At 41.4% G+C, this 16,714-nt stretch overlaps 1 protein-coding gene across 1 annotated transcript in view; it reads right to left on the bottom strand.

Moving 5' to 3' along the window:
- Nucleotides 1-16,714, bottom strand: part of klhdc3 (kelch domain containing 3) — a 28,113-nt gene that overhangs the window by 9,410 nt on the left and 1,989 nt on the right. Inside the window, exons 2-8 of the mRNA XM_070841257.1 lie at nt 16,340-16,575; nt 14,712-14,888; nt 14,363-14,478; nt 14,203-14,274; nt 12,646-12,859; nt 12,093-12,179; nt 10,073-10,181 (exon numbers count right to left, since the gene is read on the bottom strand). Coding sequence (XP_070697358.1) covers nt 10,073-10,181; nt 12,093-12,179; nt 12,646-12,859; nt 14,203-14,274; nt 14,363-14,478; nt 14,712-14,888; nt 16,340-16,493 — 929 coding nt within the window. The 5' untranslated portion in view covers nt 16,494-16,575. The remainder of the gene's footprint in view (nt 1-10,072; nt 10,182-12,092; nt 12,180-12,645; nt 12,860-14,202; nt 14,275-14,362; nt 14,479-14,711; nt 14,889-16,339; nt 16,576-16,714) is intronic.

Raw genomic sequence — 16,714 nt, 5'->3', positions numbered from 1 at the left:
ATCGGCCTTTATCAGAATACCCCTCCGGCCCTTCCGTCATCATTGGACTGTCTGCTCCTGGACCTGCCCCTCATTGCTGGTTGTAACATTACTGTTGGGATTAAAATGGTAGTTTTCAAATCAGACCCATTTTAAAATCAAGATGATGAACAATAATAGGGACTTGATAATATACATTTAAAACAATGCAGCAATAAAACCTGTGCTGAAATTGATTAATTGTTACAAATATCACCAATGTAAGAATTAAATTCCAGTAACTACTATTAATTATCAAAACAATCACAGAAACACTATAGACTACAGGAGGATATTTGTTAGGATTTCAGTCTGACATGTCTTGACACACCAAGCAAACAGTCAGCCATTAGCTGCCATAGGACCATCATTAAGCACATACAACTGCCCGTAGCTTTTGTGATGTCCCTTGCTCCCTCCCTCGCTTGGTCCTCATAAACTGCGGGTCACAAAGGCAGCTTGTTGAATACCATTATCTTTATTATCTTTTATGAATTTGGTTTCTTGTATGTGTATTGATTATTCACTGCCTGTGCTTGTGCAAAGACAAAATCTGCTGTGCCATTATTGCGCCATTACTATTGCCATTGAATATGTGCAAATGACACTAACATCATCGGTCTGTCTCCATCGTAGAAGTAATGAAAAGCAGCATCTATTCTAAAGAGCTCACTGCAGTAGCTGTTAACTACTGTGCAGGCTCACGTGGAGAGAAGGTACAGGCCCTGCATGATGACGCGTGAAAGGGTACAGATAAGAGGATGCTTTAGCAGGAGCAACAAGAGAGATGAAGACCGCATCCCCTAGGACAAGGCTTTCTCGCGTGTTCACGGATAATGTCAGCCTGGGTGTGAAATTCAGCAGAACATTAAGGAACGGTAATGTTTTATTGGTCATCGCAAAAATGAACGAAGCTGAAGGGGATCGCAGAGGAAGGAAAAGAGAGGTGTGGTAACATAGACTGGAAGTACTTGGAAGCGGGAAAGTCACAGTGTGCGACTTTATGTGGCATCCTGGGGTTTGACGGGTCACTTTGTTACTCGATCAGCAAAGTATCAGTATGTGTGAAAGTGCTCCTCCCCCTGCAGCAGCAGTGGTTCCCAGTCTGAATGAGCCCTGAGTGATGCCGCTCCCCCACTAAAAAAACACTGGTTGCTATTTCAAACAACACTCAATGAGGGTGTCTAATCACCCAATTGCCAGTCCTTTCTAGCAATACACTGCCTGCTCCACCTCATTATCTTCCATCCCTAGGTCTCAAAACAGTAGAGGAGAGAGCTTAACTACAGTCCTAAAACTAATGAGGGAACAGCACAGGGCCTGAGTACACACTGAAATGTCTCAAGTGTTCAGCAATGTAATTGCCCACAAATTTTGCAAATTACTCTCAGAAACAGCAATAACGCAAATGAAATAACAAGTAAAAGATTGTGTTGGAGTAAACTCCATCTGCAACACCTCTAATGTTGACAGTATATCTGGAGCCCATCCTGTCGTAGGCATGTTTTCAGTGGCTTCATTGGCCATATCCTCATTCTTGGGAGAGATATGATCTGCATCCTTTCTCCGTGTCCTAACGAACGTTGCTCCTTCAGAACCACTAAGCTCACAGGAACTCATCGTGCACTATAACTTCCTGCAGTGTGCCTTATCAGGATGGCCAGACGTGCATCACATTATTTCAGTGGCACTGCCATCACTGCTCGCACTGGTATCAAGTGAAAACAAATGAAAATGCTTTGGACAGGTAGTGACTACAACAAACTTAAAAACCAGATAGGAATTTGACATTAAACATGACTATATGATACCACACTGAAAAGCAACGCATTAACCACCAAAGGATTAGTTGGATACGAGCATGTCGGGCACTGAAAGCGACACAATTTAAAGAGCAATGTAAGACTGTGGCTGGATTGTGATTAGGACTGTTCTGGAGGTCTTAATCATCGTAGGATGACGTCGTCTCTCCCTTCAAAAGTATTATATCATTAATTTTGCTTCTCAGAGTTGTTGCTTTGTAGATGGCAACCCGCAGCCAGGCAGTTGTTAAAAAAAGAAATAATTTTTCTACTTTTCCGGTCACTTAAAAAGCACAGATATTTTTTTTTATTAAACCACAAAGCCTACAGATGGGATCTGATAGCAGTGGGTTTACGAGACTGTTAAGAAATCCAACAGACTTGGTTATCACTGATTGATAGATTCCCGTCCATTTCTTTCACCTTAATCTCGACCGTCTCACCTCGTCTTACCACGCTATCTGTGCCCCCTCCTGGGCGGTGGCTGGACGGTGGATTAAGACCTGTAGTTGTCCAGACCTAAGCCCCATACAGAGGGTGAGACACACACTACAGCTGGATCCCCGAAAGAGACGCCTGGCTTCAGATTAGACAGAGGAGATGCCAGCCGCTAGTGAAGCGAGCGTCTCAAATTGCAACCCCTGTGAACAAAATGTAGTTGGACTTGGTCGTAGTGTTGGAGAGGAAAGCCGGCCCTACAAATCTCAGGCAAATACAAATGTAGACCCTTTCACTGGGACAGGTTATCAACCTAGCTGCCTATAAAAATGAAGAAGAGGGCATTAAATAGTGTTTCAGAACCTTGAACACAGCTGGTGAATATACAGGGGAAAGACTCAAGCGCTTGTCAAATGCTCCTCTATAGCTGGCAGATTCAATTTGGAAAAAGAAGGTACTTCCTCTGTAGCTCCAGTCTGAAGACTAGCATCAAGGTCATCCATCCAACAGGAGACACTCACATTAGGAAAAACAAAGCGTACAGTGGCTACAGACCATAGTTTAATTACATGGATGGTTATGGTCCATGCCTTCTATGAGAGTCGCTCATTAGTAAACAAGCTATTTTTTCCGGCCAAGTTATTATGTCTTCATATCCTGCGCTTTTAATATTGCTCCAAGTGTTTCATCTCACTTTAGTTGGATCATTTTCCTTCACCAACAAAAGCCTTGTTTCAGAAATGTCTATTTCATTGCCAAGCAGGGTTGTTTCCACATGACTTACTGACTGTGAGCGAACTGCCTCATACGCTGTTAAATCAGTAGGTTGGTGTGCTTTGCTTGCCAGTTTTTATTTTGTCTATAGGCTGCATGTCATTGTTCTACAGAAGAGACCTAAAACCACCATGAGGTGTTCTGGTCATGTTGACAGAAGTAAATCACAAGCTAACTACTACTATTTAGACAAGTGAATTTATGTGGTCAAGAGCATCACAAAGCATCACCTATGCAGGCTGTTTATTTGAGCTGCTGTGTAACACTCAACCCTATGACACCTTAATGTATACAGCCTGTTGGTGGGTTTAAGAAGGTTAAGATGCAGATGAAATACTATCATGCGCTTGTCTTTGAAGAGTAAATCACAGTGTTGCTGTGCTGCCCCAAGGTCCTGTCCTGCCACGTGCGGGCTGCCCCACATCCTGTTAGGGTCACCTCCACTGTTTGACAGGTTTTATCTCGAGCACACTAAACACACACACACACAAGCACACAGACAATTAATAAAGGAAACTTCTGCAGCCTACCCTTTGACACTGAAGGCCAAACGACAACATGTGTGTGGCATCCAAATCTATGGTGTGTTGATAGGCTTGTTTCCATGGAGCCATGTCCCACTTTGGCTGATTTGAAGACATTGTTGGGTGCAGGGAGTGCAGCCATAATGATATGTGGAGTCAAGAATGAATCAAATTGTATATATCAAATAAATCAAAACAGAAAGCAGAGGTTTCCCTGTAATGACTGGCGAGAAAATAGTGTTTTAGAATCAGTTCTGACTTAGTCCCACATTGTGTTTAGTCTAACATTTGAACTCTCAGGTTCAACAGTGATAACAAGCCACACTCCAACCAGCTGGACTATCATAACAGCAGCCCTTTCAGCCATTGATAAGGTGCAAAATGGCCTGCAGGTGATATCGAGGCACCAGGCTTTTGACCTTCCTGATCTACTAAACAAAATCACTGGACTGTGCAGAAGCTCCGTGGCTCAACAACTTGCTGTTTTGAAATGACCACTTAAATTCCATGCAGATTAAATATCACGGTGAGATTCTGGTGGATTAAACAAGAGGTTTTGGCCTGGGATGTTTTGGCTACCAGTGAGATTACCTGCTATGTAGTCTACCCCTTGCTCAGAAAATGTAGCAGTCACAAAATCTCCCTACCTGAAGACTCAATGGTGGCAGGAGAACTGACAAATAAAATCTGTTTAAAGTTTACACTGAAACTAAAATAGAGTCAGCTTATAAACCAAATATAAACCATATCCTCTCTTATATTTAGCACTTTGCATCTATACTAAACCTGTTTGCAACAGACCAACAGGCCAATAATTGAAGCATATATATCTGCATCTAATGTTAGCACTGGCGTCAGCACGCTTTCCATCTTCTCTAAATGTACCAAGCGACTGTGCATATTGCCAAATGGAACACATGCGTTAAGGCTGGCAGAGCAAAGCAAGCATGTGCACCACTCTGACGTCAGCTCAACAAGAGCTGTGAGTCATTAAGTCATAAGAATACATCCAGACACATGCAAAACACACAAATGGCACAATGCAACAGAAGAGAGAAAATGATTTAGACTGAAATTCTGAACCGGGGAAGTGAATCATGGACACAGTGATTGTGTTAATATCCTAACGTAGTTTCTCGTTTTGAAAAGACACCGCATAACTGCAATCTAATGGGCACATTAGGTCAGTAGTCATTATAAGAGTCAGTGGCGAGAAGCGCTTAAAACTACAGCCAGTCGAAATCAACCAATTGTGGGGCCACAGTGCCAGCAATATCACAACTGGGTTTGCAGGGGCCTCTGGTTTTCCTGCATTATAGATTCTGGGAAAGGTTGTTACAACATCAGGATTAAGTGATATTAAGTAACTGCATTTCATTTTGAGCATTTACTGCCCAGTGGAAGTTTGCATTTTGCACAATTTTATCATTTCTTCTACATTTTATTCTAACCAACGTGTAGTACACAAGGAAAACTGCAGCTATTACACCCATTGCCATGAGGTGGCACGAATGTTAAAACTGCAGCAGCTATTACTTTCTTTGCCCGTGTCCATAGTTGCAGGTCTGAGGTGCTGCTACCACTACTTTCTTTCCTATATTTGATTCTTTAAAACTGGTCTAACAGAGGAAGCTCCCTCTATGTTACTACTGCTGCTACCACCTCTAACCTCATCATCGTTTACACAAGGGTCACAGAACTTACCTGGATCTGCCTACGCACAGTGATGACATCAAAGACACGCATTCATCGCATAAGGCCACTTTTGCATTGTTAGATCTTATAACTGACAGCCATTGGTCCCTGCTTCTCGCAGTGAAAGGCAATCAAATCCCCTTTGAAGCAAACTCATTATCAGCAGACCACATAAAGCTGCTGAAGGGCTAAAAGGCACAAAATCTCAATTCTACAGACAACTGGGATGTTTCTGATCTTAACATTTACCAAATGGCAAAAAAAAAAAAGCAAATCTTCAATCGCAGAGTGAAAATTTAACACAATAAGATTATCTAATTCAGTCATCGTTACAACCATCAGAGACGCATGAATACCTGTCATGGTAAAAATATATTCCCTAAATGCAATGACGGAATGAATACGCATTGTCATGGCCAAGTAGCTCAATGGCCAGTGCTAGATTCCCCTTCACAGTTTCCAAGCTGTCTGCTCCCAGCATGCCAATCTGTCATGTCCTTGTTCACATCCTGCCCCTCATAGGATGCCCTGTACCCAAGCTTAAAATGGTTCCCGATTTAGCCCAAACTGGGCTTGTCGTAAGCAATTATACACAGAGTGTGATGAACGCCAATAATGACCACATAGCCTCAGCAGGAGATCTATAATCTACATGGCACTGTCTTTAGCTGTGTTCAATTCCTCGGAAGGTGTGAAAAAAGTAACAAAAGGTGCAGGGCTTAGCAAAGCACGCTGCTCATTGCTTGTGTGCGTAGGTGAAGGTCAGTGCAGGTGGAGTTAGTCATGCACGGGTCATCCTTCGTGGGGCAGTGAGCAGGTCTCAGTAAATGAGTGTAGCAGAGGCGCAGAGGGTATATCAAATTGCACCCCGTGAGAAAGAATGCTCCCCAAGGTCATAAATCAGAGATGGGGCAGAATTTCGCGCCTTTCTGCAGCTCAGCAGGCCTGTTTACATTGACGTAAGTGGCACTGAATAGACTGCCTGGCCTGTCATTTACACACATACCCACACACACACACACACACACACACACACACACGCACTCTGGTCATTTAGCCTAAAAGAGGGGCAAGTGTTTACCTAAAAACATACTAAAAACAAACAACTATGCTGTTTCATGGCAAATGATTTAATGGAAACCAATTTAACAGCACTAAAATAGAGAAATCTAATGTAAACATCATGGCTCATCCAATGTAAATCCAAACATATTCCAACACTGAATACTTAAACTCATAATCTCACGTTTTGCCTTCATCAGTCTCTTTTTATTCATTAGAGTCTATATCACATATACAAATGTGTTCAGTGTCAACACAATGTTATGTCCAGTCCAGAGAGTAACCCCTTTGAAAGCAGAGAACTCTTGGACTTAATAGTTTTATTGTCCTTCACTAAAGTAATAAATTATTCCTGAACAAATTCCTGCAGGTAAAATAAATATCATAAACTGGGGAAAAGTATCAACAGAAGGGTTCTGTTTAGGATCAATATGAAAGGACAACGAGCCCAGGAAAACAAGATGGACACCATAAATTTGAACACAATTTCCTTGGCAGACTGACCAAAATGAGGAGCCCCACAAAAAACACAAGCAAAGTGTCCAGAAAATAATTCATGATTGCCTGTGCAAGCGTTTGTCAATTGAGTTGAGACAGACACCAATACGTTTTTGGCCCTGTTAACTGCCCTCATGTTGTTAGGTCACGCAAAAATAAACACAGGTGAAACAGCCGTGGCTAGTTTTAAACGGAACGGTCGCGCTAAATTAGAGGTGTACAATAAAAGAAATGCTTGTACAGTCTAATCTTAATCGGTGCCAATCAAGACACAAATTAAAAAACACCAAATGAATCTTGACTGGAAAACTTTCTTAGTAAAGACGAGAAAGCAAACAAATGAGTGTGATAAGAAGCTGCTTGGAGTCTGTTTGTGTGTCTTAGTGTGTGTGTGCATGTGCTTATGGGAGTTCCTGTGTGTAAGAGGCTTAGGTGTGCTCATGTAAATAACAAACGTGCAATGCTGGTCAAGAGAACCTGTGTGGCCAACTTGCCCGCAAGGATCATTGCTGTACTTTGTACAGTAACAGGAAACAACATCTTGGCAGACTTAAAACAAACTGAGCAACCGTTCGACAACAAAATCCTCCACTTAACAAATCACACAAACAAACCAAAGTTCTCCTCTCGTGAACATACTTGGTGTGCATTCGTGCATATATGTTGTAACAGCATGTGGCAGAAAAGTTGAATTGGCACCAGTTTCCTAAAAAGAACAAAAAAAACAATGTGCCCTGAACCTTTTAAACAGGATGTTGGAGATATTGTGTGGTGTTTGATTTCTTCCTCTTCGCGGCCAGCACCCTCCATCATTCCAGTGGCCCCAGTGACACTCCCTTTCTATCCCCCTGCCCTATCTGCTCACAACAGGAAATCATGACTCTCTTAACACCCACCCTGGACTAATCCTGGCGAGAAACCAAACAATGTTCAAAAATAAGCATCTTTTAAAACCCTTCATCTCTTCCAAACAATTATTTTCGTCTCAGTTCCACATCAATAACTGACGGTGTATTATTTGACTGCTGTTTATGAGCAGCAGATTTGGGTTCTTTGAATTGTAATTACTAATATGAATGCGAAAAGTAGTCTTTGAAAATAGATCTATGCATTACAGATGAATCGAGATTAGACTTGTGTATTAAGGTGTGTTGCTCCTCATGATGTGGTGGCCACTGGAGCAATAGAAAGCGAATCCAGCAGCAGCCAGAGGCCTAAAGGACCGGAGGGCCTGTAGACGTAGTGGGCCTGAGAGGACTCTTATCCACAGCCTCCCGATCCCCACTATCAGGCTATCCCAGTGGGGTTTGCCTGATAACACAGCCTAGCGGATAACAGTAGCCCTGGTCCCGGACGACTTCTGGACCATGCTACCTCATTACTCCCCTGGCTACTGGCCTATCACAAGCTCGTCACCGGCCCAGTGGCACCTTACCAGATATGAATCCCCGACAATCATTACTGTCTTATGGCCAGCGAGGGAATCATCGGACTGCTTTCTACAGGAGCCAGACCCTCCATCTGGCATATTGAAAAGGGAGGACTCCACAAACTGTTCAAAAACACAGAATGCCTTACCCTTCATCAAGATAATGACAACAAACAATAAAAAGACTCACAAGTGTTTGGGAGGGGTGTGTGAGCAAGTATATGTGGGTTTTAGACATTCCACTGTATATTATTTTAGTTCTGTCAAAATTAACATGTGAATTTTGAATAAATCGAATAAAATTTGTGTTAGAAGATTATGTAATTAACACAGTGATGTTTTGTTTACTTCCTGTGTCGTAGCAGCAATTTTCAAAATTTTTAAATTTTCCGATGCCTGTGAGAGTGGGTAATAGGCGTCTGAGCCATAAAGATGACATAATAATAATGATAACAGGTTATGACCGTTGTCTCTGCCCCACTGTTGTCAGACCAACCCCACCATGGTGCATCCAGATGAAGCTGTGTCAGCTCCTTCAAACTTAACAACAGTTTTAATTATTGTTTCAGCTGTAATGCTGGAACACATGAAACCTGTTTGTTGTCATGGCCCTGTGCCCAGTTTCTGCTTGCATCTCTTGGGTGCTTGTTTGTTCCTGTGTGTGTTTGTGGGGGTGTGCGTGTCTGTGAAGTGGGCCTGGTGCTCTGTTCATTCAGTCCTACACTTGAAACCTGTTCAGAAGACTAAGAGACAGCAGACAGAGCTGCAGCTCTACAGATCATGCAATGGTTTGTCTCCATAGTTCACAGGACACAATCTGTGCATAAAGTTAAAAAGACGCTCCTGAACAATATGCAATTGCATTTAAATGTATGTTTGTGTATATTCTACATAGATTCTGAGATTTCACATTTAAATACCCATTATTTCATGCTTCAGTCTCAAGACAAATAAATACAATTAATTACAGTACATTGTGTGATTAATTATTGAATATCTTTTTTCAATTGATTGACAGCCTAAATTTTTTTAGATCCACCTTTAAACACATAACTGTATAGTGGTTCCATACAGTAGTATTGTTCCTACAGTATTTCGCTGTAGCTTTTCAACTAACATTTTGTTGAACCGTTTTGTTTTTCCGTGGCCACTCTTTGAATTTTACTGTCCCGGTCTGTCGTGCTAGTTTGTGAAATGCAGTGTTTTTAACATTAGTTTCCACCTACTTCTTGAGGAAATAGATTCAAAGGTATAGATGCATCCTAATTCTAAAACCTCTACTAAGTGACAATGACAAAACAGCATGGTGCAGATTGTATTGGGTCACCTGACATAAGCAAGGTTCAAGATTTTTAAAAATTTTGACTTTTAGATCCAACTGAAATCAATGGAGACCAATGGCATCTTAACACTTACAGTATGTTTTACACAACAAACATCATCATCTCTTTGAGTCAAAGTGCATGCAAACCTTTAACTTTGGTATTTTCAACACACGAACTTAATGGTGCCAGCCACATTCAGCATTTAGCTGTGTGACACTGCTCTCGTTATATGAAATCCAAGGGTCAGCTGGCACACAGCCTCTGTAATATTCATATTCTTTAGTTTGAGGAAATGCGTACATAATGAATAATATATTTATAAACAACTATTTAATGAATCAATAGAGAATTACTCTAAAAAGAAGAATTTTACTACTAGAATAATTACCTAGCAGAGAAAACAATTGGGAGCATCCATCATTTCAGTGAACAAATAAACCCATTTAGATAATGGGCTTGTGTCAGTTTTACAGAGAAGAGAATAATGTAGAATAATTTGTGCCTTACCTGGTTCCTCCAAAGAGGACAATTCGATCTCCAACCATACAACAGCACTGCCGTCTCCTTGGACATGGGCCTTTCCCTTTCGGCTCTATCTTCACCCAGGAGAAGGCTTCTGTAGTTTGTATGCACAAGATAAGAGTGAAGTCGAGATTACAATATTTAGACATGATGATTAAAAAAAAAAAACAGACTTATGTAACCCCCGGGTGACTTCTTTCAAGATGCAAGACTCAGTAAAACTTTACAAATTACATTCTTGCTTTAAACTGCTCAACAGAGGAATCTTTGGCATAATACATTTTGTTCTGTGAGGGCTACATCATAGCAATTACACGAAATATCAGTTACTTTATGTTATATAACCATATAAGAACTTCCCATTTTGCCTGCAGTTTATTCAGATACCTGCTATATTTAACCACAAACACAAAGCCCAAGGATACGGGAATGAAAAGGAGTGATGAAAGCAAGAAGACAAAACTTAACCTTCATTTTAACACAAACGTGTACATTTTAGAAATAGAAACAAATCACTTTCTGCTCTGCTGAGGTGCAATATCAGTGACGACACTGAGGCTCTTTCAGCTGCTCCATATAAGGATGAACTGTGAAGTCTCACACTTTCAGAGCCAACAGCATCATTGCATCTCTATAGCAACAGGGCTTTCAGATGTTGTTGGATAATTAGGATTATAATTGAGGTGCTGCCATCTAGTGGGCTGCAAAGCACTGGTTTAAATGGTTCATCTCAGGCCCACTCAGTATAAGCCTCTCCCACTAGACACAATTGATCATACCTAGTACTTCATCCATAAAAAACAATAATAATACCCTATGATGTGCAATAAACTATGGTTAAAGAATGGTAATGGCGATGTGGGTACATTAAAGCACCTTCATATCACTTTTCCCTAGCGATGACTAGACAAGCTGGGAGGAAATCGGCCACCGTCCAAGTTTACTATTCTTCTGGACCAGTGTCAGTTGCTGTATTCACAACTTTCATTCCTCCCAAAATACAAAGGTAATCATGAAACAAACATAATCAAAGCATAATGCTATTAGACCACCACAGGACACTGTATTGACTGGTCAGGAGGGCTGGTTCTGTCCTGGACTGCTCCCTTGACTCCATAGAGGAGGTGTGTGAGAGGAGGACATTAACAAAACTCAAGTCCATCATGGACAACCCCTCTCACCCCCTGCACGGGATTGTGGGGGCCCTCAGCAGCTCCTTCAGCAACAGGCTGAGGCACCCACCCTGCAAGAAGGAACGCTACCACAGGTCACTCCTTCCATCAGCCATCAGACTTTTTAACATCAGCATCACTGGCTGATGTTAATACACTGTTTTTCATTCATATCATTCCATTCCTTTCATATTCCTGTCCATACTTGTACATTTTATGTCCATAGTGTAAATATTTATTTATCATCACAACATATATTTATTTGCTATTGCTTATTTTCTACTGTTGCTTTCTTCACTCTTTCATTTCTATTGTTGCTGCTGTAACATGTGACTTTCCCCCTATGGGGGATCAATAAAGAAAGTCTAAAAAGTCTGAATATGCCCCTGGTGTGTTGCTTCAGCGATGACAACAATGCTTTGTTTCACTAGCCCTTATCCAGAAAACACTGACTTGAGAATCAATCTTGCAGCATTTGTAAGAGCCAACAAACACTCCAGAGACTGAATTATTGTCCGTTTTTCATCTCAGTTTCACGCCAGGCATAGTGAGCAGGGAGCAGCCAGCCACTATCATGAGACTGACAATGATGCAATAAGGGAGGAGAGGATTGTCTACATGGCTCTCTACAGAAGAATGAGGGGGAAAGTGGGTCAAAACCAGCTAGCGCTGCCAGTGCTGTATTTCCTCTGTAAAGAGTCATCAATGCAGGTAGATCAAAAACCAAATCGAGGTAAAACAGCAAAGAAACACATTCAGGTATGACTCAGTTCGCAGCAATGCTTTAAAGCACCTTAACGCATTTTCACGATCTGACATAAATAGTGAGTCACCTGGATTGAATTTCCAAAGGTCGTTGAAGTGCAGATCCAGACGGGCATTATATCCTCCAAATATGTACAGCTCTCCATTGTAGGAAACTAAACAGAAAAGGAAAACAAAATATGAACCAATTTTTATGGCCAATCATGCAGATCAATGACATTTGCAACTCAGTAAACAGAACTACATGGCCCACTGAAATTACCTGGCTTTGTTTAATCAGAAAACGTGGGCAAAGAAAATGCATTTTTGTACCGAGTAAATACACAATGAATACCTCTGTTCGTTCTCCCACTACACAAATAAGACCATGCTTGAGAATGAGACAAAGAAAGGTCACACTGGAAAATGACTGCAGTCGTACACACATGAATGCCAAAACTTAAAAACGATACCATAAATTCAAGTTCTTCCTCTTAAGAACTACTAGTTCAGACTAATTCAAGTGCCAGATTATTAAACTTGCTTAACGGGATGAGAAATTTCCAAACACCCAGAGTTCATTCAGAAATGTGTACATTAGCAGCACAGCACATCGTTACCGTGTACATTATTGTGACGTACAGGCTGAATGACTCCTCCGTCCGTCAGGGGAAGGCTGTGTTGAAGGGGTGCTCATCCAGCAGTTGGTCTCTGTGTCGAACACTTTGATCTTGTTGCAGTAGATCTCGTTGTTGGAGTGGAAGGGACCAAAGCGGTCTGCTCGCCCTCCAAACACAAACATCTTTGTCCCGATGATTGTGGCTGAGTGGAAGTCCCTCCAGCGTGCCGGCGTGCCCTGTGAGGAGAGGACACATAAAGTTTTAGTGGAGAGACACAACATAAAGCAGTCTGCGCGGGACATAACCTGAACTGCACTTCATTATCTAGTTTTAGCTCAAAATGCCTCCAAACTTTCTATGCTCATCATAACCCTGGGTATAAAGCTTCATCTTTCCAACAGCAAAGGTGAGGCTTTGAATACAGCAAGTTCAGGTAAATAGCTCCATCTAGTGGCCCAAGTTACAAACTACAAAGGTACATTAAATCCACACCATTTTTCTGGCAAGTCTTTAAAGAATAATGTACAGTAAAAATAAATGGGATAAAATTTTATGGAAACCGATCTCAGGATAGCAATGCAGCTGATAATGTCTGTGGTTGCCAGAAATCCATGAATAATAAACAAGTATGCAACAGTGAAATGTGATCTGTCTCCACTGAATGAAACTGTGTCTAAAAAAGGCAGGCCTCTACTGCCTTTGCATTTAGCTGGCCTATAGCCATGTGACAGCCTTTCACACGGCCTCCTTTCCAGAATGTGCTGCCATTGTTTTACACAAATCTTATGTTGGCATGCAGGCTCTTTGACATGCATTATAAATAGAATGCAGTAAAACAGATAGGCTTAATGAATAAAAAATAAAAAAAAACTAATTGTAAATATTTAAAATCACAGTGCTGAATCTGAAAAAACAGGATTCTAGAGAATACTGGACTTAGTGAAAATTTAAACTGGTACAATAATTTTGATAATTTTGTTTTCCAAAAGAAATTTGGGTCAGAAAAAGTATAATTCAGTCACATGCACAACTAAATCTGTCAGCACCACACTGTAATTCTTGAAGAAGTATGTGATCTGTTAGCAACTAAAAGTAGGGACTCCTTCCTCCACCAGTTCACCCTAGAGACTGGTGGCTATGTCTAAAATACACTTTACAAGAGTTTATCACATGAGCAGGTTAGCTGCATACAAACACAAATGGCATTTCCCAAATGGGGAGTGTGTATAATCCTCTGTGAGGCTTTTTGCACTTGGCTACCTACCAGGGAGCTGCATTACATTGCAGTGCCTTTGTATCCAGCCAATCTGACCACTGGGTGCTTGTGTAGCAGTGCTGCCAACCCCAGTAATAACCACTGTTTTTTTTTTTTTTTTTTATTCCAGCAGTGCTTTGAATGTAACCGAGCATGCTGCCAGTCCATTCTATCTTTGCGTTTCATTAAATGGGTGGTTTATGTCCATTTCTAGATGGACTTGAATATTTAAAGCAAGACAATCTCTGATCATTCAGTGTAAAATAATCTCTGTACATGAAGACCTAAAAACACAGTTTAGTTTTTGAAGAATTAATAACTCACTCTGGCATTAATTAATGACCAAACCATGGTGGTGGTGTCCAGCTTGTGGATGTCATTGGAGAAGCAGTCGGCCTAAAAAAAAAAACAGCAGAGGAGATTAATTAAATCGTGTTTAATGTTCAGAGAGAAAGTCCTGCAGTGAAGACTGAGGAAGACTCACCAGCTGTTCATATCCTCCAAATATATACATCGCTTTTCCCAGGACGCAGGCTGAGTGGCCATCCCTTGCCCCTGGAATGGTCCCCGAAATCTTGGGTGTGAACCATTTGTGGGTGTCTATGAAGCAGCAATAGCTTTTATTAACTCAAGGGAGCTAACCTCCCCTTTCACAGCATTCAGAGTAATGTGCAGTGGAAAGTCATCACACGCATGAGCAGGTGTTGCAGCTCTCTGACATATTTTTCTCTCCCTTTTGCTATCGTGACCTTAAAATCAAACAGGTGCATCTCAAATGAAATACAGCCTGGAAGTAGTGCTTCACAGCGTGAGTTAGATGCAGGTCTACTTACTGATATCAAAGGCATAGAGCACATTGCAGGCCCCCTCTGTGTCGTTACGCCCACCCCAGAGGTAGATGATATCATCCAGCAGCACACCTGTGTGGCCATAACGCATATATGGCACTTCACGGGCACGTTCACTTCCTCCCGTCCTCACTGGAGGCAACTTCATCCAGCGCAGAGACACTGTGAAACGGTCAGGAAAGGTATATTCACTCAATACATAGCTGAAAAGAAAAGTAACTTTCTTGTTACATTCTGTTCTGTGTTTTTGTATGTTTATATAAATGACAACCTTATAAAACACAGGAATATTTTGTCAGAGAAAATGTACTGACAACATGTACCTAAGCCAAAGTAGGTGCAAAAACATTTTCTGAGTCAAGTTCAAGATGTGTTTTTTTTAAAAGAATAAAACATTAAAGGCAGCAGTAACAATTAGTGAAATACATATGCAAGAGATTTAAATTTGAAAGTCACTATAAAGGTCAGCAGTGGCATTTCACCAAGCTCTTCCAAGCTCTCTCTTATATTTCATTTAATCTACAGTAGAGTCTGACAAGATGTAAGGTTGTGTGAAACATCTGGATTAAATATAAATTGCTTATTTGCAAGTTTACAATGGGATGTAAAAATCACCCAGATGTAAAAAGCAGAAAGTAAAGTGCCTGAAAAGATAGACAGGTAAAGAAAAAGGATAGAATTCAAAGGACTTTAAAAGCCAGCAAGCTCTGTTGTAAAATAGACATCAAAGAGATGGAGAACAAAACAAGTGACAGCATAAAATAGTGAAACAATGGCAAAGGTGGACCCGTTTCCATTTCAATCAGCTAAAGACGTCCTTATCAAGGTTTGGGTCCACATATCTTTTCATGGCACAGAAGCAGCAGGTAGGCTCAAGCTACTTTAGGAAGTTGTAAAACCCTAAAGCAGGTGGCTGACCACACCCAGGGCGAAAAAATTTTGAAAATGGGTTACGAGGAAGAAAAGGAAGCGGTTTTATAGAAGTTACAGTGGCACATTTAAAGAAAACATCTGTGTTTGTGAGGTAGCAACCAAAAAACAACTAACTGAGAGAAATTCTCAAACCACGATGGAAACCTTGGGTTTTAATTGCCAGCTGTAATGAGTAGTCGTTAAAGTGGCGAAGGTTCGTCAGACTCTGAAACACCCCCTTATCCTTGCTCCATCATTTGAAAACGAAACAGTTTCCTGATTCTTTACAGATGAAACACTGGACAAAAACGCTTTCACCTACTTAGAATACAATCCTTTTAGTACAAACAGAAATCTGCTGTAGAAAAGTATGAATTCATGTGAATATACTGTATATACTGGGGCCCCACTGTGGTCCTGATGTAAAATGTCTATGCTTTTCATTCTCAAGTCAGGGTGCTCTTAAGGCCTGTTGTTTTTTGATTTATTGCTGTTATTTTCGGTGTCATAAAACTGGTGATAAAAAAGACGATTAACAACTGAGTTCCCACAACAGCTGCACTCGCTGTCAAGAAAAAAAAAAAAAAAAAAAGCTAAAAAAACAAGACATTATTTCAGAACTTGTGCATCAAAATTTCAGGACTTCCCACACAATCCACAACCAGTGGGTCCCTCACCATATAGGCACATTCACCGCCTACCTGTGTTGAAGATATGCACATCAATCTGACGGAGCGTCTCATAGTCCTCCCCGGAGCAGTAGCCTCCAAAGGAGTACACCTTGTGCCCCACCGCCACAGCAGCATGGTTGACTCTCCGTGGCCCTCCTTCAAGGTGCACCGACCAGCGTAACATTCCACGCGCAAGCACCTCTGCGAATCCTTAGACCATCACTTTGTCGCCCGCTTGGATCCCATCAAGCCAACACCGTTGAAACCTGTGACCACAACAAAGAGAGGCTTGGGTGAGCAGTGGGACAAACTAGGAGGGGCAATCCAGGATAAAAACAAAGGCGAACTGTTTATCCTCATGGGCTAAGAGTTGCTCAGCTCTGCTATCGCTGACAGGCTTGCAAG

This window comes from Pempheris klunzingeri, chromosome 12, assembly GCF_042242105.1.
Source record: "Pempheris klunzingeri isolate RE-2024b chromosome 12, fPemKlu1.hap1, whole genome shotgun sequence".
Lineage (NCBI taxonomy): Eukaryota > Metazoa > Chordata > Actinopteri > Acropomatiformes > Pempheridae > Pempheris > Pempheris klunzingeri.
Note: the sequence above shows the minus strand (reverse complement) of the source record. Positions and strands in the feature narration are given on the sequence as shown.